Source organism: Oxyura jamaicensis, chromosome 23, assembly GCF_011077185.1.
Source record: "Oxyura jamaicensis isolate SHBP4307 breed ruddy duck chromosome 23, BPBGC_Ojam_1.0, whole genome shotgun sequence".
NCBI lineage: Eukaryota > Metazoa > Chordata > Aves > Anseriformes > Anatidae > Oxyura > Oxyura jamaicensis.
Genome location: NC_048915.1, coordinates 117753 through 135003, shown reverse-complemented (window position 1 = coordinate 135003; position 17251 = coordinate 117753). Strand labels below are relative to the sequence as shown.

The window sequence follows — 17251 nt, the reverse complement described above, 5'->3', positions numbered from 1 at the left end:
GGCAGAACTGACAGTCTCCTTTTGCATAATATTGCTTAGGAAATTGGAGAACCAGACCTGGGCCTCCCACTGGCCCAGGAGTTTGAAATAATGGTACCCACAAACATGAGGCTTGCATCTGAAGAAGCCTTTTCTTGCAGCTGGGCTAGCATGCAGCCAATCATGGAGCCCCAAAGAGGTGAGAAGACATCTGCCTTGTTGGCCAAATGGCTTAGCTGAGAACAGATGATCCTTTCCTCTCAGAAGATCTGACTGTCCCATTTAACTCTTCTGAGAATGGTAGTTCAATGTAGTGCAACCCAAACAGCTTTTGACAGCACCCTGAAGCAAGTGTGTCAACCTCACTAAGTTGGCAATGCTTTTAGGCATTTGCAGGACCTGTTGCTTGCAGGAAAAACAAACAAAAAACCCACAACTTGGGTAGGCAATGATGTGGGTGTCCATGGGCTACCATGCTCGCTAAGGAACAGTTCCCAGAAAAGTGAAACTTAAGGCGTTTGCATATTTTTCTCCCATATTTCCCTTAGCAGTATATCCAGGACTCAGTGTAGGTCTGCAGTACAGTCTGCAGGTGGTCTCAAGGTCAGTTAGCTCAAATTTGCTTGCTATGCAGCATGCCTATGACAGCAGCTGAAGTGTACCTTACAGAGAGCATCCTGACCTCTGTGTATCTGAGTATCTCTGATGAACTAGCTGGCTTCCATCCTTGGCCATATGTGGAGTGACAGGTAGGCAGGCAAGCAGATGTGTGGTTAGTTCACACAGGGCTTTTGAATGTTGTGTTATGTCCCTCTCTGCATCTTACCTAAAAATAAAATCACCCAGATACCATGTAGTCAGTATTCTCAATTCATGGCCATAAAATAAAAGTACATTAATATCTTGTAAATGAGCAGCATGAAGTTACCCTAAAAGACTGGAGATACAGGTATACCAGAGCAATCCAAATTTCATGTATTTGTTTTTGGGCAGCTCAAAGTATTGTTTATGCCCTCAGGAAAAAAAAAAAAAAAAAAAAAAAATGCCCTTGAAGGATATCTTGAGATTTGTATCACAAGCAATCTTCTTCTGATGGGATCTCTGTTTCTGTAAAGATGTTGCTATTTCATTGGTGGAAGACTCAGCACTGTTCAATGCTGACACTGGGAGCAGCTTTCTACATTCAGCTTTCCTGTAAAGACATCACTGTCACCGCACCCCCCCCCCCCCCCCCCCCCCCCCCCCCAGCTCCACTAATCAAAGTCTCAGATCGCCTAAAAATCCTATTTTGGAAACACAGGGTTGGTGCTGGTTTTGTCAAAATACATTGTTCTGTCTCTTTCCTCTGTGATACTCTCATTGTATCTGATTGTTTGCTGCAGCAGAGCAGGAGGCTTAGGTCCTGCCTCTCAGCCTTTCTTTTGGGTCAGATCCAAACTGAGCACATGGAAATAATTCTTGTAAGGAGATGCCAGGCACAAGGTGCAAATTAAGCCTTTGCTTTGCTTTATTGCTGATGTAAGCAAACAAGCTACACAAGCTCAGCTTTGAGCAATTGCGCTACAGAAGCTCTTCGGAGCTCTGCTTTGGGTAGGTGCTGTAGGATCAGTTGTAGGCATTGATGGATGGATGTTGCAGCTTGAGGACTCGCTCCCTCTAGTGCTTACAGGCAGTTTCGCTAGGCTTCCACGAAAGACGAGGCGATGCAGCACTTCAGTCATCCTGATGGTCTGTTTCAGATAATGAAATAAGTATTTCTCTGGCATGTTATTTGCTGAAAATTTGCAGTGTCTGAGTTAGTGCAAAGGTTAATAACATGCAACTGTTATTAAGCTGGCAACTGTGCAAGCTATGTGCTTTTTTTTTTATTTTTTCTTGTGGCTGTGGTATTAATGTGACTGCCTTGGAGGTGGGTGGTATGCCACAGATGTTAGATTAAAAACCTAAAGGTAGGCTTTTCTTCATACGTACCTTATGGGGGTGGAGGTCTCATGGAAGCCTCCCTGATGGTATCAAGGGATGCCCCTTCCCCTCCCCTCTCCCTCCTCTCCCCCCTCCCCTCCCCTCCTCCCCTCTCCCCTCCTCAAGAATTAAGAGAAAGTGCACCCATCACCATTGTATCCTTGCTGACTCCACATCAGCTTCCAACTCAAGCAACCAATCATGCCATATTACTGTTTTTTTCTTTCCTTCTTCTTTCTTTATACCTCAGTAATTTTGTCCAAGGACTTGAGTGTCTTCTGTGTGAATTCTAGGGTGTGAGGCATTGGTGTTACTATCTGTTCAGAGCAGCTTCCAAGATCCTTGTCAGTGTCCAGCTGATTTTTCTCTATAATGCACCTGCCTCTTGTGCTGAGCCACACCAACCCAGCTGTGGTACAGTCTGAGGAGGCACTCTGACACATGGTGGGTGGCCAGCCTGACTATCCTGGCTGAGTTCCTCAGCTGTGAAACTCGAGACCAGAATGTCTGGTTTCAGTCATAAACCTCAGGCTGCCTGACAGCAGAGATTGGACTGACATTATGAGATGCTCAAGGGGGTGGAGCACCTCTGTGCTTATTCTGGTCACCTCAGAAGACATCAGCTGAATCAGAAGGGAGATGCCCATGAACCTGTCTAGGTTCAGCAAGATACCAATACCATTAAATTAAAATTCTTACCTCACTTTTAACGGACACCCTGGCTCACCGTGGTTAGCTCTAGCCCATAGTCTGTCAGAACAATCAGTTGGAGGTGCCAGCGTGACCTGTCACTTTGTTGTGCCTGTTCTCTGAGGTGCCACTGCTGACATCTCCCTTTTATTGTGATGTTTAGGTTATAAGAGGAAGAGGTCAGGTCTAGTGTTTGCTAGATGCCTTCCACAGCAGGGCCAGATCAGCAGGTGTTTGCCATCCAGGCATACGACATATCACAGCTCTTTGCTGAGAGCTCATCAAATCCTGGTGCCTGTCTCAGCAGTATCTCTGCCAGGCACAGGGGCTGGTGCCTGTCTCTTCCAGGCTGTTCTTTTTACCCCAGGGCCAGGGACTGAGGTTGTTCCACCAGCATCCAGCAGCCTTTGCAGGACTGTGCACTGCTTGTTTCAGCAAACACGATATCATCCCCAAAGTCAGAAGATCAGATATGGCTTGCAGTAGTGCAACACCATTTTTTTATTATTATTTTTAATATTGCAATTGTATTTCTATAAGCAAAATATAAGTTCAACATTGCAATGATCTGTTTTATATGTGATGTTGATGTGACAGTGCCTGGAACTGATATGACAGCATGCTGGAACTTGTGGATGACAATGTTCTTGGATGAAGTTTTCCAGACAGTGACAGCAATAACAAAGGCACTGCCATCTTTCATTTCCAGGGAACTGACGGGTGAATAGGGACACCTCACAGCAGGGTAGAGGCTCAGCAAAAGACACAGTTAGGCAAAAAGGCCCTGAGGCAGACTGTAGGCACCTGAATCCCAGAGTTAGATCCCATAGAGGTCCTGGCAGACATTCAAGAAACCATTAGTGAGTTTGAAAGTACTGTTCAGATGCCTATACTGGAAAAACAGTGTAGGAAACTCCCACATCACATCCTCATTGGCAAGAAAATAAAAGATTCAGGTTACTGGTTATCTCCCACCCATGGTAGCTAACACTTAGCGTTAATGTTTTTAAGAGATTGCTTGATTCACAGTGAGGGTGACGGAGCACTGGAACAGGCTGCCCAGGGAGGTTGTGGAGTCTCCTTCTCTGGAGATATTCAGGGCCTGTCTGGACACCTACCTGGGCAACCTGCTCTAAGGAACCTCCTTTGGCAGGGGGGTTGGACCCAATGATCTTTCGAGGTCCCTTCCAACCCCTTCGATTCTGTGATTCTGTAAACTGGGATTTTCTGCTGCCAGTAGTCCCTCCTGAGTCTCATGGATGAATCACAAGCACTAAAGGCTCACAGCTGGACAGAGGACTCAGCACCCAGAACTTTATAATATAAATTATTGGATGGATTAAAAAAATTCTCTGCGAGCATATATATATGAAGACTTCCTAGAACTGGTCTGGTGGCCTGGGCATCCTCCTTGCCAAAAGTACTCAAACCTCACACTGCAAACCTGGGACCAGGAACCTGGAGCTATTCCACACCTTGCTATAGCCAAATCCTCTTATTTTTCTTCCCACAGGATGAAAACAAAGATGTGCCCAGTTCCAGAAGAAAACAGTTTGGCTCTTCTGAGTACCTCTCACAGGCTGACACACCAGGGAAAAGGCCAGCCACCAAGCTGGAACTGCAGGATGCCGATTCCAACCCCTACCCACCACTGAGTCTCCAATCAGAAGAACAGGTATGCAAGTTCAAGAACCATGTATAAAAGAGAGTTAGAAGGCAAGAAGCCAACATCTGAACTGACCTGTCAGTAACATAACTCATTGAACTGCTTGCCCAAATGAGGATAAAACTCTCAGGAGAAATCCAATCTTAGATTAGTGCTTCCCAGAGGGGGAATGTCTGCATCACTTTAGTAAATTACTAGTATTTCCTATACTGGTAAGGAAAAAAAAAAAAAAAAAAAAAAAAAACAACACTTATTTTTCTATATTAAATTAATTTTAACTATCTCTATGGCTAAAGGCATCCTCCATGGAATAAAAGCCACTGCACCTACTCATCCCCAGCCACCTGTTTTATATTGGACACAACCGGAGATATGGGGAGACAAAATCAGCCATGGACTTGCCTCCTTCAGCTTGCTGCTATACCACTAGAGTGCTTGTTTGCTGCTACATACCTGCTGCTCTGACTGCTGAGCACACATTTCTGGCCACACAAAGAAGTGGAAAACGGCCTACCTTATCATGGCTGTCAAGACTTCTTCCTAGAAAAATGAAGAGCATGCTTATCTTAGCCTCTTCACAAGGGGCTACCTTTGGAGGAGGCAGTGGTCCAGATGGACTTTCAGTCCTAGGTGCACAGCCACAAAAGACTATGAAACACTGAAATTTCTCCTGGCATTTTCTTCTTTGGCTGTGCAGCCGTACAGAGCTCAGTGAGTTGGTAGTGTGGATCCTAATTTCTTTTAACAAAATATGAAGTGGTTTTGTGGGGGTTTAGGCACCTCAGCCAGTAGCTCCAGCACTGTAATAACATTCATCACATCACAACATGAAATAGTTGTTGGCTGTGGTTTGGAGCTTATCCAGCATGCAAGCCCCACAGGATCTGACTGCCAGTGCTACAAAAGCATACCACAGGCTGCAAGAGTTAAAACTGTTTTTTCCATTTTTTGTGTCAGCCCCAGTAGGAAATATTTTTATCAAACCGGTCTTCATTGCATCTTACTGGAAGTGCATAGAAGTTGCTGAGTCCTGATATGCAAGCAGCAGGACTCTGAGGCAACTGAGAGCCCTACATAGTCAGAGAGTGCAGGGGGACACAGTCCCAGCTACACTTTGTACGCCACATTTAGGCTCTTGAGATAACCAAGACATTAACCACAGCGACATTCATTTGGTTAGATGCAGACATCTACCCGAGGCAGTGATGCCTCCTTTTCTCCAGACAGCCTGAAAGAACAGTAAATGAAAACTTGAGTGAAGTCAGGTCACCATAACATACATCATTTGTCAGTTGGTGCTTCCATGTTGACTAACAGAAGCCTGAACACCTTGCAATTGGAGGCATGCTCTACAGCCACCTGATGTTAAATCAGCTCAGTATGATCCATGCTGTCAGTTGTTATGCATCACATGTGCCAGAGCCATGTGTCCGGTGTAGAAATGGGTGCTGAGCATGCTATAGCATTTTTTTTTTTTTTTAAAAAAAAAAGAAAAAGAAAAAAAAAAGATGACAATAAAAGCCTGTGAGGAGCTGGGCTGGGTTAAGTCTGCTTTGAGCATTCCACTGTAAGGCCTGGCAGTCACTGTCTTCCAAATGAACCCTGTCACTGTTCTCCCCCCTGCCCTACCATCAGGCTATGATTCTTTTGAGCATGGCATGACTGCCTAAGGACAATCACAATACTTTTTCCCAGAGCAAAAATGCTGCTAGAGGCATCCACAGGTCCTGTCCCATCTGTGATGCTGCGGGGTTCTCTCTTACAGGGTGCCTCCCGTGCCTACCGGACAACGTCTAGGAGATGAGTTGTACTCCCACCCAATGAACAAACAGGATAACAGAGCAAGAGACAGGATTATACCAACCTCACAGCTGTCACACCTGTTTTTTAACCTCTCCAGAGGCTTCAGACGGTCTAAAACCAGTTTTCTAATGCGATTTGTGAGGTACAGGACCTTTACCAGTGATTTTTTTTCTTCATTGCTGAAGAGGCAGCTGCAGAGACTTCACTCAGGGGACTCCCACTTCTCATCTCTGTACCTGCAATCTTAACCTTCTTCATAAAACAGTAGATCTGTCTCCATATGGAAACATTGACTTGCCATAGTCACTCTTTCAAACAGAATGATGGTACGACCTGGACAAGAGCGAACTTCTCATTATTCACCTGCATTTAGACGAGATGCAGGAAGTATCCCTGCAACTGCAGTCCACCAGCCTGTGAAAGCTGTCCTACAGAGCTCCACAACTGGAAGCTTTCAGTTTCCAGTGAGAGCGCACATTCTCCTTAATACTTTGTAGGCTTGGGTTGTGGTCACCCCAGTACCTGTGTTCCTAGCATGCTCTGTAGGCAGGAAAAAAACATTCACTGGTTTTACACAATAACAAGAAAGGAGAGCAGAAAATGTTTAGAAACAGTTTCGTCCCCCATTGCTCGCTCACGCTCTCCGCAATAAGCTTTGTATGACCCACTTAACCACCAGCTGAGCTCTTGCACTAAGTGAGCCACTGAGCCAAACCAACATTAGTCACACAACAGCAAAACGTTCTCCAGGCTTGGACTAGGATGCTCTTTTGCTCAAAACTTTGCGTCCATTATGCTGTACAGGCAACAACTCCACTGCTCACTCTAAGCCATCGAGCTCCAAGGAACAAAGAAACAAGTGCTTTTCTTCTGGCTTGAGAAGCAGAATGTCCTTGTTCCTTCCAAAGATGGGGGAAAACAGCAGGATTAGACCCTAAACTGAGCTCCAGTAAGGCTACTTAGGCAGCCTTTGTCTGTGCCCCTCTTCAGGACATGCCCCTCCCCCCCCATCATCTGTATCTGGGGACTGAGGTATGGTCAGAGACTACAGAGGTACAGCTCCTTGTCAGTGCCCACAGGCCACTGACTGCATCAGTTGGAGGATTCATCAAGAGGTGCTCAGGTATTGGAACAGCATCTGCCCTAAGCAAGGAGATTGTACCTGGCTCACACACCATAGGTCTACCGCTCCTTCCTTTACATTCCTCCAGGGTTGGCCCATGGCTTTCCGGTCTCGTACACAACCACCATTGACTTCCTTCACTGGTTTCTTCTGCTTGTCAGATACAGGTGCCCCTCTCCACAGAGGCATGAGGAGGATGATACAGAAGGGAAAAACCTCTACTGTTTTGTAGGTGCTGGGGGAACAACTCATCCAGCAGCTCCCACACCTGAGTTGCCTCCACAGTCATTCCCACATCTTAGCTTCCAGGTGAGCAGCTACCATAGCAGCACATGTACAGCTATCCATATGTGCACATCTATATGCTGCATCACCTCCTTATCTCTTGGAATTATATGCCTCAATTCTAAGAGGCAAAAGGAAAAAAATGGAGCTGATTGGAAAATATCTATGAACTCATATAAGGAAAATGTTTCAATGACGTGTTTTTTTTTTTTTTTTTTTTTAATAAAGTTTGGAGGAGGGAGAAAAAGATTATTTTTGAAAAAAGTTTCCCCGCATAAATTTTAGATGTTTTTTCCCAAATGTATATTTTTTGCAATCCATTTTATTCTTTTATATTTCATGACATGTATACATGTTAAGTTGTATAACGAGACAAAAAGATAATGCTTTTAACTTAGTACTGTGGCATCTTTAATAGTCTTAAAATTAAATTATATTAAAATAAATTATATCAGCTGCTATCTCTTACCACTTCATGACATGGCAGTGATAGTAAAAAAAATGTAATCTTTATAAATATCAAGTATTAAAAAAGAGCCAGAAAAAAAACCACAAACTCAAAATCCAAGAAAGAAACTGAAATTCTGCAATTAAACTCAGATTTCTGAGATGCGTCTTTCCTCCCACCCCTGCAGTATTTGTCAGGAAATGCTGAAAATGAGGTGCATGTTTTGTAATCTGACACCACTATGGACTTTGTAACTTGTTTGTGAAAGAGCGATACACACCCTGTTCATCTTGGTTTGGTCAGACATTGACTGTAAGACAGGAACCTCTCCCCTGGCATTACTGGGATTTGTTTGTTACTCAAGTGGTTTCAGTTTCCTTGCCTCCTCATGCAATCTTGCAGGATTTCCACAGGTGATGGCCAGCATTGCAGGATTTCCACAGCTGATGCTCAGCTGTGCCACATCCCACCCATGCTTTCACAGGGCTGGCTTGCAAGGCTTTGCCAACCTCATGAAGCCACATTCTGGCTTTCTGCGCCTTCTTTTAATGTTAAAGGAGGTTAATTCCCTTCAATAAAACATACTGCCTCATATAAGATGCCTAACAGGTCCTCCGTTGTTTACATGGAAGACAGTGCTTCAAAAACCCCTCCAAGCCAGTGCAGTTGGTCTGTAGAGAGCAACCCGAACATCTCCTGCAGTAATTTTTTGAACCTTGCAATTTGCATTTATGAGAATATACCTACCTCTTCAGCCATCTGCAGTAATTATTTGTCTCAATTTACATTTCCAAAACTATTTAGGAGCTGGTCAGCCATATGATATAAGACACAATTAGAACTGCTGTGAAAGGCTGCTGCTGACTACCTGCTTGGCATTGCAGTACTGTCCTATAAAGCAGAGTTAGTTGTTAAGATGTCACCTGTGACACTTAAGATGTCTGTCCTGTGACACTGATGCCAGAGACTCAGTTTAGTTTAAAAACAACCAACTAAAACAGTTGGACAGCACATACACACTGAAGAGGATGAGGATTGCTTTGAGCAGCTAATGTATGGCTTTTCTCACAGTGACAACCCCATCCTGCTGCAGGACAGTAGTCTACATCTAAGAGGCTGCTCAGGTTCTCACCCATCCACCAGCCCTCTCCTTCCCACACAGTCCTGGCATGGCTGCAGTTTACCTTTGCGCTTCTGAAGCTCCATCTGGGGGAACTGGTTTCATTCCTGGCCAGCAGAGCTCTGCATTGCTATGTGACATTCCAGGTTGACTCAGGCTTCCCTTGACCTAACTCACAAAAATCTAGTTAGTATGTTGTCTTTTCAGCCCCACAGCTCACCCCAATAATACAACTCCATGTCTGGAATGAGAAAAGAACAGCCACCAACAGCAAGAGTTGTTGGTTTCTCCCCTTCTGTCAGCCAGGGCTTGGCTTTCCCTTATCCAAGAGCAACTGGAGGAGCTTTCCTTGCTGCTCAGCCAGATCACACTGTGCAGGAGTCCCCCAGCTATAGACCCAGGTCTTCTGGCACTGTCTGTTCTCCTCAGGTGCTTCTCACAAATTACATCTCACCTTTCTCCAGCTACCATGGCTAAAGTCAGCCTCACTAATTTGTTCAATATTTTACAGCACATACCTTGAACTCTTGCTTATAGACAGTGTAACTGCTTGTAAATAAAGATGTCACTCAGTATAGACCAGGTTGTTTTTACCACACCTGGGAGTAAATCTGAGAGAAAACCCTCTGTAAATTTGAAAGGGGCCATGCCCTGTAATCATGAGTGCAATAGGAACTGTTGTAGTACTAAAATTATAGCAATGACTTCAGGAAACACAGTGTGTTTTACTCAAATTGCACACTTTTTTTGAACAGCTGTAAAATAGAATATATGTGTAAATATTGCCATGACTGAAGAAATATTTGTAACTTTAGCATATAAATGTAACAGGCTTTTTAGTGGATATGACACCAAGAGGCTGTTTATCAAGCATTCAGATAATTCCAAAATTGCAAACATTTGCTATACAAAGGAAGTGTGTCAGCGCTTGCTTCTTACATGTAAACATAGACGTTGTCCCTTTTTAGAGAACCAGTGGCTTTTCCCCAAAAGGCCAGTGGCAGCTTGAGGGGTTAGCAGCTTGCTGCTTCATGGAATGGCTCCCTCCGTGTCTGGAAATGACACTGCAGCCTACAGATTGTCACCTCTCCATCCACTCAGTCGCATGGAGCGGGGACAGTTTCGCAGTGCAACCATCAGTGACTCATGTTCAACTGCAGCTTACTGGACACTGATGAAGGGGGAACTGCTGCCCACCTGCAGATAATACCTCTAAGAAAGGAAAACAGAAGGAAGCACAGGCCAGGGTGGTGCACTTGGTGTTTCAAAAGACACTTGACACGAGCGATTTCTTGCTACAGATTGAAGCAATAGTCACATTGGTATTATCTCTAACATAGTAGACCTCATCTCTGCCACCCTTGCACATCTCTGGGACAGTCAAAGCACTGTGCCAAGGCCAGCCTTCAGTGGACTGCTATATACATGATGAAATGTGAAGCCATTGTTTGCAGATGTATCTTATGGTCAGTAACCTAGGGACCCAAAGGATAACTGTTGTAGGCTGCCCAAGATGCAGTGCCAGCACCTGCCTGGTGGAAGCAGCAATCCACGCTGCATGGAATGTATTTTTAAAAGAAAAAAAAAATAAATCTATTTTTTGTATTTGTAGACATATACTTGGGCTGGGGCAGCTTAGTTAGAAGACAAAGCAAGAAATCTTTTCATAATCACAGACTCATCCAAGTTAAATAAATTTTCCAGGTTATAGTATTGCTTGTTTCGCTAAAGCAAACTTTGTATCCAATGTAGCTATCAAGCACTGTTTCACCAGAATCTGTCAGCATGCTCAGCAGAGGGAAGCCTGCTCTTTCCTCCCCAAGCTGCGCATACAGTGGATACAGATGGTGCTCACCTTTTACTAGTTACAGTGCTCTTAGTCTGCATGCCAAATGTAAACACACTCTTTATCTGCATGTCTCTCCTGACTCAAACACTGTCAGCTCTACAGTATATAACCAATAAAAATCTCTTTTTATATGTTTGTGGTGTGGTATTTAAAGCTCCATCTGAATCCCTACTGACAGTGGTCATTAATCAGGTATTAACGTCCCTTGGTGAAGTGCAGAGGCAGCTCCATCTTGCAGCAGTGTATCAGTTAATGCTGATTCTGACTACACCATTCTTACTTTTTTGCCCTGTACACATATCCAGACAGATCTCAAACACTCATTCCTAGGCTGCATTTAAAGGCACGGGCAGTACCTACACCTGGAAAATGAAGTTAAATACCATTCCCCACTTATACCGGATGACCTAGACTTGCATTGCTGGAAGCAGGTTTGAGGAAGAGCATTCTTACAGAGGGAAACAAGCCACTTGCTTCATTAGATTTCCTTTACCTCAACCAGTAGACTGTAATGAAATCAAAATCTGTTTCCCTTCCCCTGGAAGAGCTGAGAGGATACAGAGGTCAGAACAGGTGGTAGCCTCCTTTACAGTTCCTAGTTTAGTGCAATATGTGGGTACAGTCTATAAAAAAAAACAACAACAAACAAAACATTTTAGATATAGCAACAGGACCCGTCATATAAACAACCGGCCCTCATAATAACAACATCAGTAGGGAAGAAGTGTGTTGATTTGTAAGAGAATTTGTATACCACACTTTGTAAGGAAAAGAGCTTTATTTGATCCATCTGATTTATTCTGTTTGAATAGTATTTAGTTTGAATTGTTATATAAATAGTAATTGCTTTAATGGAAGTAATACTTTTGCACACTTGCCTAAGAACATCAAGTTAAAGTGAATCAGGAAAAAGCATTCAAATTCTGCAGTTTGATAGGTTGACATGTTATTCAGAATTGAGGATACAATTCTGTGAGCAAGAAGTTACTAAGGATATGTTGTCCAAACATCTGTTTTAACTCTGCCTCTAACTTGGGGTTGGAGACATTTCTGTCCTCTAACAGTAGCAGTGGATCATGGTGGAGACCTGAACCTCCCCTTCGTTAAACCATGAGCACCCAAGACTGGAGAACACACCCACATGAGGTTACTGCACTCTAAACCAAGCAGCTATCAAATGTATGGTATTTGCAGAGAGACATGCAATCCACAATCAGGGTGAATGCCTTCAGGAGCTTCATGAAAGAGAGACTTTTTAATTCACAGTAGGTTTGCTGGCCAAGATATCTGTTTTGTTAACAGTCAGGAAAACAGGTTGTCTACCCTTGCTCAAGTGAAACACCAAGTTATAGGGGTAGGGTGATACAGTGTCTGGAAAAGAACAATGGAATAACAGTGTGAAGTCCCTTCACAGAAAGATGCAATTAACACAAACTTGACGGGGCCCAAACAATTTAATAAAAATAGATCTAGACTTTTGGCCCAGAAGATCCAGAGGTCAAAACTACTGGGCAAAGACTCCACAAGCTCTGCAGGAGTTTTGCTAATACAAGCCAACAAACCCTGAAGAGAAGCAATAGATTTTAGCAGACATATTGGTAAAGCTGGAAAAAAAACTAAGACAATTTGCTCTTTGGATAAGATAACATTCTATGACATGCACAGGTAATTAAACAGATGCTTATATTCTCCACTGACTCTCCAAAGTTGAGTTGATGTGTTCCCCCTCCCCCCCCCCCCCCATCCAACATGTTTATTCAGGTAATTCTGCTAATACAAGAAAATAAGGTCTAGAAGCATTCCAGAAATTCTTTAATATCTACCTAGGTACTCTGGGGGAGAATATCAGTGTAAGCATTTCCTATAAGCTTCAATGTCCCTTCAGAGAAAACAGAAATTTACACCTTCAGAAATTAGATGCACTGGAAATTGAAAATAATAATTGGAAAAAGTAGTAAATTTACAAACACCACAATGGCTTCTAATTTTCTTTTGGTAACCATTTCTGAGAAGAGTAACTTGTGGAATTATCACCTTTAAAAAGAATCTGTGATTTACAAATAAATCGAATTCAAGTTAAAGTCATCCCATTTTATAGAGCCATTTTATGCCTTAAAGACAAGATGCACTCTGAGCACATTGCTGACTGCAATACCCTCCACTGAACTTGAACTAGTCAGCTGAAAAAGATTCATAATGAAAGAAGAAACCAAAAAACACACAACGTTTTTTCTGTTTATGATCCAGTCAAAGATAACAAAACAGAGAGATTACGATAACAAAATAGAGAGAACCCATGCTTTGCGATTAGTTTCCTCTACAGACAAGACCATACCAAATACTCTAAATTCCATACAGAGACTGAACACAAAGACCCTGAGCTAACAGTAATTTATTGCAAAATAGATGCTATTACCTGACAAAAACTCAGACATCCAGAGAACTGAAAAATGCAAGTCTTCTTGTTCATCTGCCAATCCAGAAAGCACAATCCTGACTAGTGAACATATACATTCACTCAAGATCCAGAACTCCATTGCAGGTTACTGTGGTCCTTCATCTTAGAATCACAGAATATCCTCAGTTGGAAGGGACCCATGAGGAGCATCAGACCCATGAAGAACATCAAGTCCAAATCCTGACTCCACACAGGGCAACCTAACAGTTAAATCATATACCTTAAGAATGTTCAAACACTTCTTGAACACCAACAGTACATCTTCAGTACAGAAGGGAAGGTCCAACTACATAGGGACCTATTTTTTTCCCCCAAAAGCAACACTGATCAGTTTTGTCAGAAATACAATTCACCAGCCCATGGAGTAGAGAGAGAAGTGACAGGTCACTGAGAATAGATGGGAAACACCGCTACAAAGGATGAAACCAGCCTTGATCACAAGTTTTTGTGACGCTGTAGATTTGAGGCTGCTGGGTGCTAAGAGGTCATTCACAATCTGTTGAAATAGATTAGATGAGTCTTACCAGGAAGTTAGGTCAAGCAAACAGCAGCAGTGGAAAAAAGACTGCACCATGAGGAAGGATGCTGAGATGAAGAGGACCTGGTCACCCATTTACTTGCAATGCTTTCTCCTCCTCAGCAGGTCATAGTGACAGGAAAGCTGCAGAGGCAGTGCTTAACAAAACAGCCATTATGGGTCATACCAAAGGTCCATCTAACAGACTGGCACAGAGAGCAGAGCAACATGCTGAACTCCAACACTAAGTTGATTGAACCTTAACCAGGCTACTTTTTCCATGTCTACAAACTTCAGCTGGCCTAGGGGTAATAGTGCTCCTCCCCAAGCTCCCCTCTCCATCCCAGCAATCCTACAGGATGCAACCAGAACAAAGGGAGCAGTCTTTGACCTTTGTACCCAACCACTGTTCCCGTCTACTTAGGGTACAACCAGTGCCATCAACCACTAGAAAGCGGGCCATGCAGGGCAGGAGCTGCAACACAGGAGCTCTAAGGAGTCCAGCAACTGGCTGCACAGCTTTATTTGTCTGTCTAGAGACAGAAACACTCCTAGAAGCTGGAAGTATGCTGAGCTGTTCAGTCTCTAAAACCCAGTAGGGCTTGTCAGCAGGGACTGGCTGAGGAATCAGGCTTAAGAGTCCCCACAGATGCTACAGAAATGTAGGGTGTAGCAGGCCACAGATCACATTCTTCATCTTCCAATGAATTCCTCTGGCATTACCACTCCTTAGCTCATGCCCATCGTTATCATCAGCTAACACCCACCAAATCCTGTCAAACCTTTTTAAAAGAGTGCGAACTGCCACGGCTTCATCTCTACCTTCTTATTTCAGTGCTTACCATGGTTTTCAGGTATCTTTTTCAAAAAGGAAGACAAGAAAGCCTGATTGTCAAGGGTCAAAGATGAGCCGTGCTCAAAGTAATGGCAACATATAAAAGGAAGTTTGTTTACATTTGAATGTCTCAGCCAAATTACTGTGTGTTTGACAATTCAGCAAGCTGAATAATCTGCTAAGTCTCAGTCAAAGTGAACCTACAGCAGGAGAACAGAAACTCTGAAAAGTAACATTAGTACATTGATGTAAAAGTGGCTTGATAGTTGTCTGGAAAATACAGTGTGGCTATGTTCAGTTGAGGACTATTTAGTTTCCAGTGGGCCAGAAGTGCTTTTCTGAGTTTTTGACAGTGCTATAGGAAGTCGGAAGACAGTCCTCATGGCCAGAGACAGCAGCATCACTAAATCCTGCAAACCACCCCACTAATACGAAGATCTGAAAACCCTTGTTACTGAACACAGCACCCCAATCCTCAGATCCTTTTCCCATCTTCAGTCAGAATAGCCAAGAGATTAAATCAGCTTATCTTGGAATAGGATTTCTATTGGTAGTGTTGCAGACAGGCTTTTACCTAAACAGAAGCCAGGGAGTTTTAAGACTCAAACCTATGCACTCTGAATCTTTCCTTGGACACTCCTCCTCCATGCCCTGATGGACATTTCCTGTCCCACTTCAGTGGGGCTTTCTTGACCAAGCATCACAAAGTTTAGTTTATGTTGTCTCCTGGAGGGACAGCAAGGATGACTTGTGTTGATTTCTTCCATTACCCCTGCCACAACAGCGTCCTCTCCTTTCTCACTGCATATCAGAAGGACTGCCTACAGAGATGCCCACTCACAGATTTGAACGTATGAGAGAGCAACCACCACAAGAAAATAAGACAGTCAGGAGGAAGAAAGATCTACTAGAAATAAGGCACAAGAAAACAGTAGAAGCAATGATACTAGAAGTTAGAAAGTCTGTAAACAAAACTAACACAGCTATAAACAATTAGGGCCTGCAGTGATGTTTGCATGTATTTTCTTCAGGAAGAAGCATGGGCAACGTAATTGCAGAGGGAAGGGCACAAACGAGCAGATACTAGTCCACTAGCAGAATGGAAGGCACAAGGGCACATGGAAGTTGGGACATGCACACAGGGTCATAGAGAACAAAAAAACTTAAAAAGGAAAAAGGAGAAAAAAATGTGAAAAAAAGACCACAGGAAACAAACAGCAGAAAGGTGGAGGTGAGAAAAGTTGGAAGAAGTAAAAGCATAATGTTAACTAGGGAAAGCAGGAGAGGGAAAAAGGACCTAAATGATTAAATAAGACTGCTCTGTCCAATGAAAAGAAGTCTCTGTGCACGGGGTAAGAAGGAAAATACCTGGAAAAGCAACCAAACCAAAATGATTTTCAGAAACAGTTATAGCAGCTGCAACATCATCTCGTCAACAAAGAATAAAAAACATTTTTCTCTGGGCTTTGGACAAAGGGAAAAAAAAGACAGCTGGTACAGCCCACAGTGCCTGACTGCCGCATGCAAGAATCAAGAGATCAATCAGTTCTACAGCTAGCTTACTGTCTAGGCAACTCTGTTTCTACATAAGCAAATATGAGTAATATTTTCCTATTTTTTTAAAGTTAAAAATACCCAGTTCTGATAATTTCTTAATTGAAAGTATTTAATAAAATAGTATCATTAGCACACTTTTACTAATACCAGCTTTCTTTCTAAAACAGAATGTGCATGGTGTAGCAGCCAACAGCACACCTTAGAGGGGTGTGATTTGCTGTTAATTTGCTGTTACTGCTAGGGAAACAGTTGCACCAAATTCTCAAATGCCAGGTAAGAATAGAATTGTTTGAAAATACTGTTCTTTAGAACTAATTAAGCAAAAATGTTTACATAAATTCTACACTAATCTACTGTTCACAGCAACCAACTTCTAAAGGGCCTTTTCTGCCATTACTCAATTGTAAATACACAAATAGGTAAAATAAAAACCTTGGAAACTCCAGCTATAAGTTTCACTTTCAAAAAGTATCTGCAGTCAAAAAAACTCACTGACCAATTTGGTAGTAAAGGATTCCGTGTACACTGACAGTTCAAATAGCTGTAAGAGATTGTGTAGAGGGATGCCAAGCCCAATGGTAAGCTTTTGTAAGGCCATTCTAACAAACTATTATGCAGCAACTCATGGCCACCTCCTTTCAGCAGATACTGTTACAAACTACATGAATATGCCTTCATCCCAAGAAGTAGATCACAACAGCAGCTCTGTGGCATTGTTACTCCTCTTCTGATAACTTCTCTTATATGCTGGTAGCTTGCTGTGTGGGGACCCCAGGCGTAGGCTGGCGAGGCAAAGTATACATGGCCCCGAGAAACTGGTCTGCAATGCGACCTGCTTCTCTCAGTCCACTCAGTAAAGCACCATGAACAGTGGCAGGGTAGTTGCGAATTGTATGCTCTCCCGCAAAAAACAGGCGAGGAATAGGCTGAAAGAGGAACAGAGAACACCATTATGACTT

General features: G+C 43.2%; 2 protein-coding genes across 6 annotated transcripts in view; one reads left to right on the top strand and one right to left on the bottom strand.

The window, feature by feature from the left end:
• LUZP1 (leucine zipper protein 1) overlaps nt 1-11056 on the top strand; it is a 39024-nt gene extending 27968 nt beyond the window's left edge. For all 4 annotated transcript variants that reach the window (XM_035345440.1, XM_035345442.1, XM_035345443.1 and 1 more), the window contains exons 3-4: nt 4145-4306; nt 6063-11056. In XM_035345440.1, the coding sequence (XP_035201331.1) occupies nt 4145-4306; nt 6063-6101 (201 nt within the window). In that variant the 3' untranslated portion in view covers nt 6102-11056. The remainder of the gene's footprint in view (nt 1-4144; nt 4307-6062) is intronic.
• Nucleotides 11057-11684: 628 nt separating this feature from the next.
• KDM1A (lysine demethylase 1A) overlaps nt 11685-17251 on the bottom strand; it is a 47893-nt gene continuing 42326 nt past the window's right edge. For both annotated transcript variants that reach the window (XM_035345444.1, XM_035345445.1), the window contains one exon: nt 11685-17218. In XM_035345444.1, coding sequence (XP_035201335.1) covers nt 17033-17218 — 186 coding nt within the window. In that variant the 3' untranslated portion in view covers nt 11685-17032. The remainder of the gene's footprint in view (nt 17219-17251) is intronic.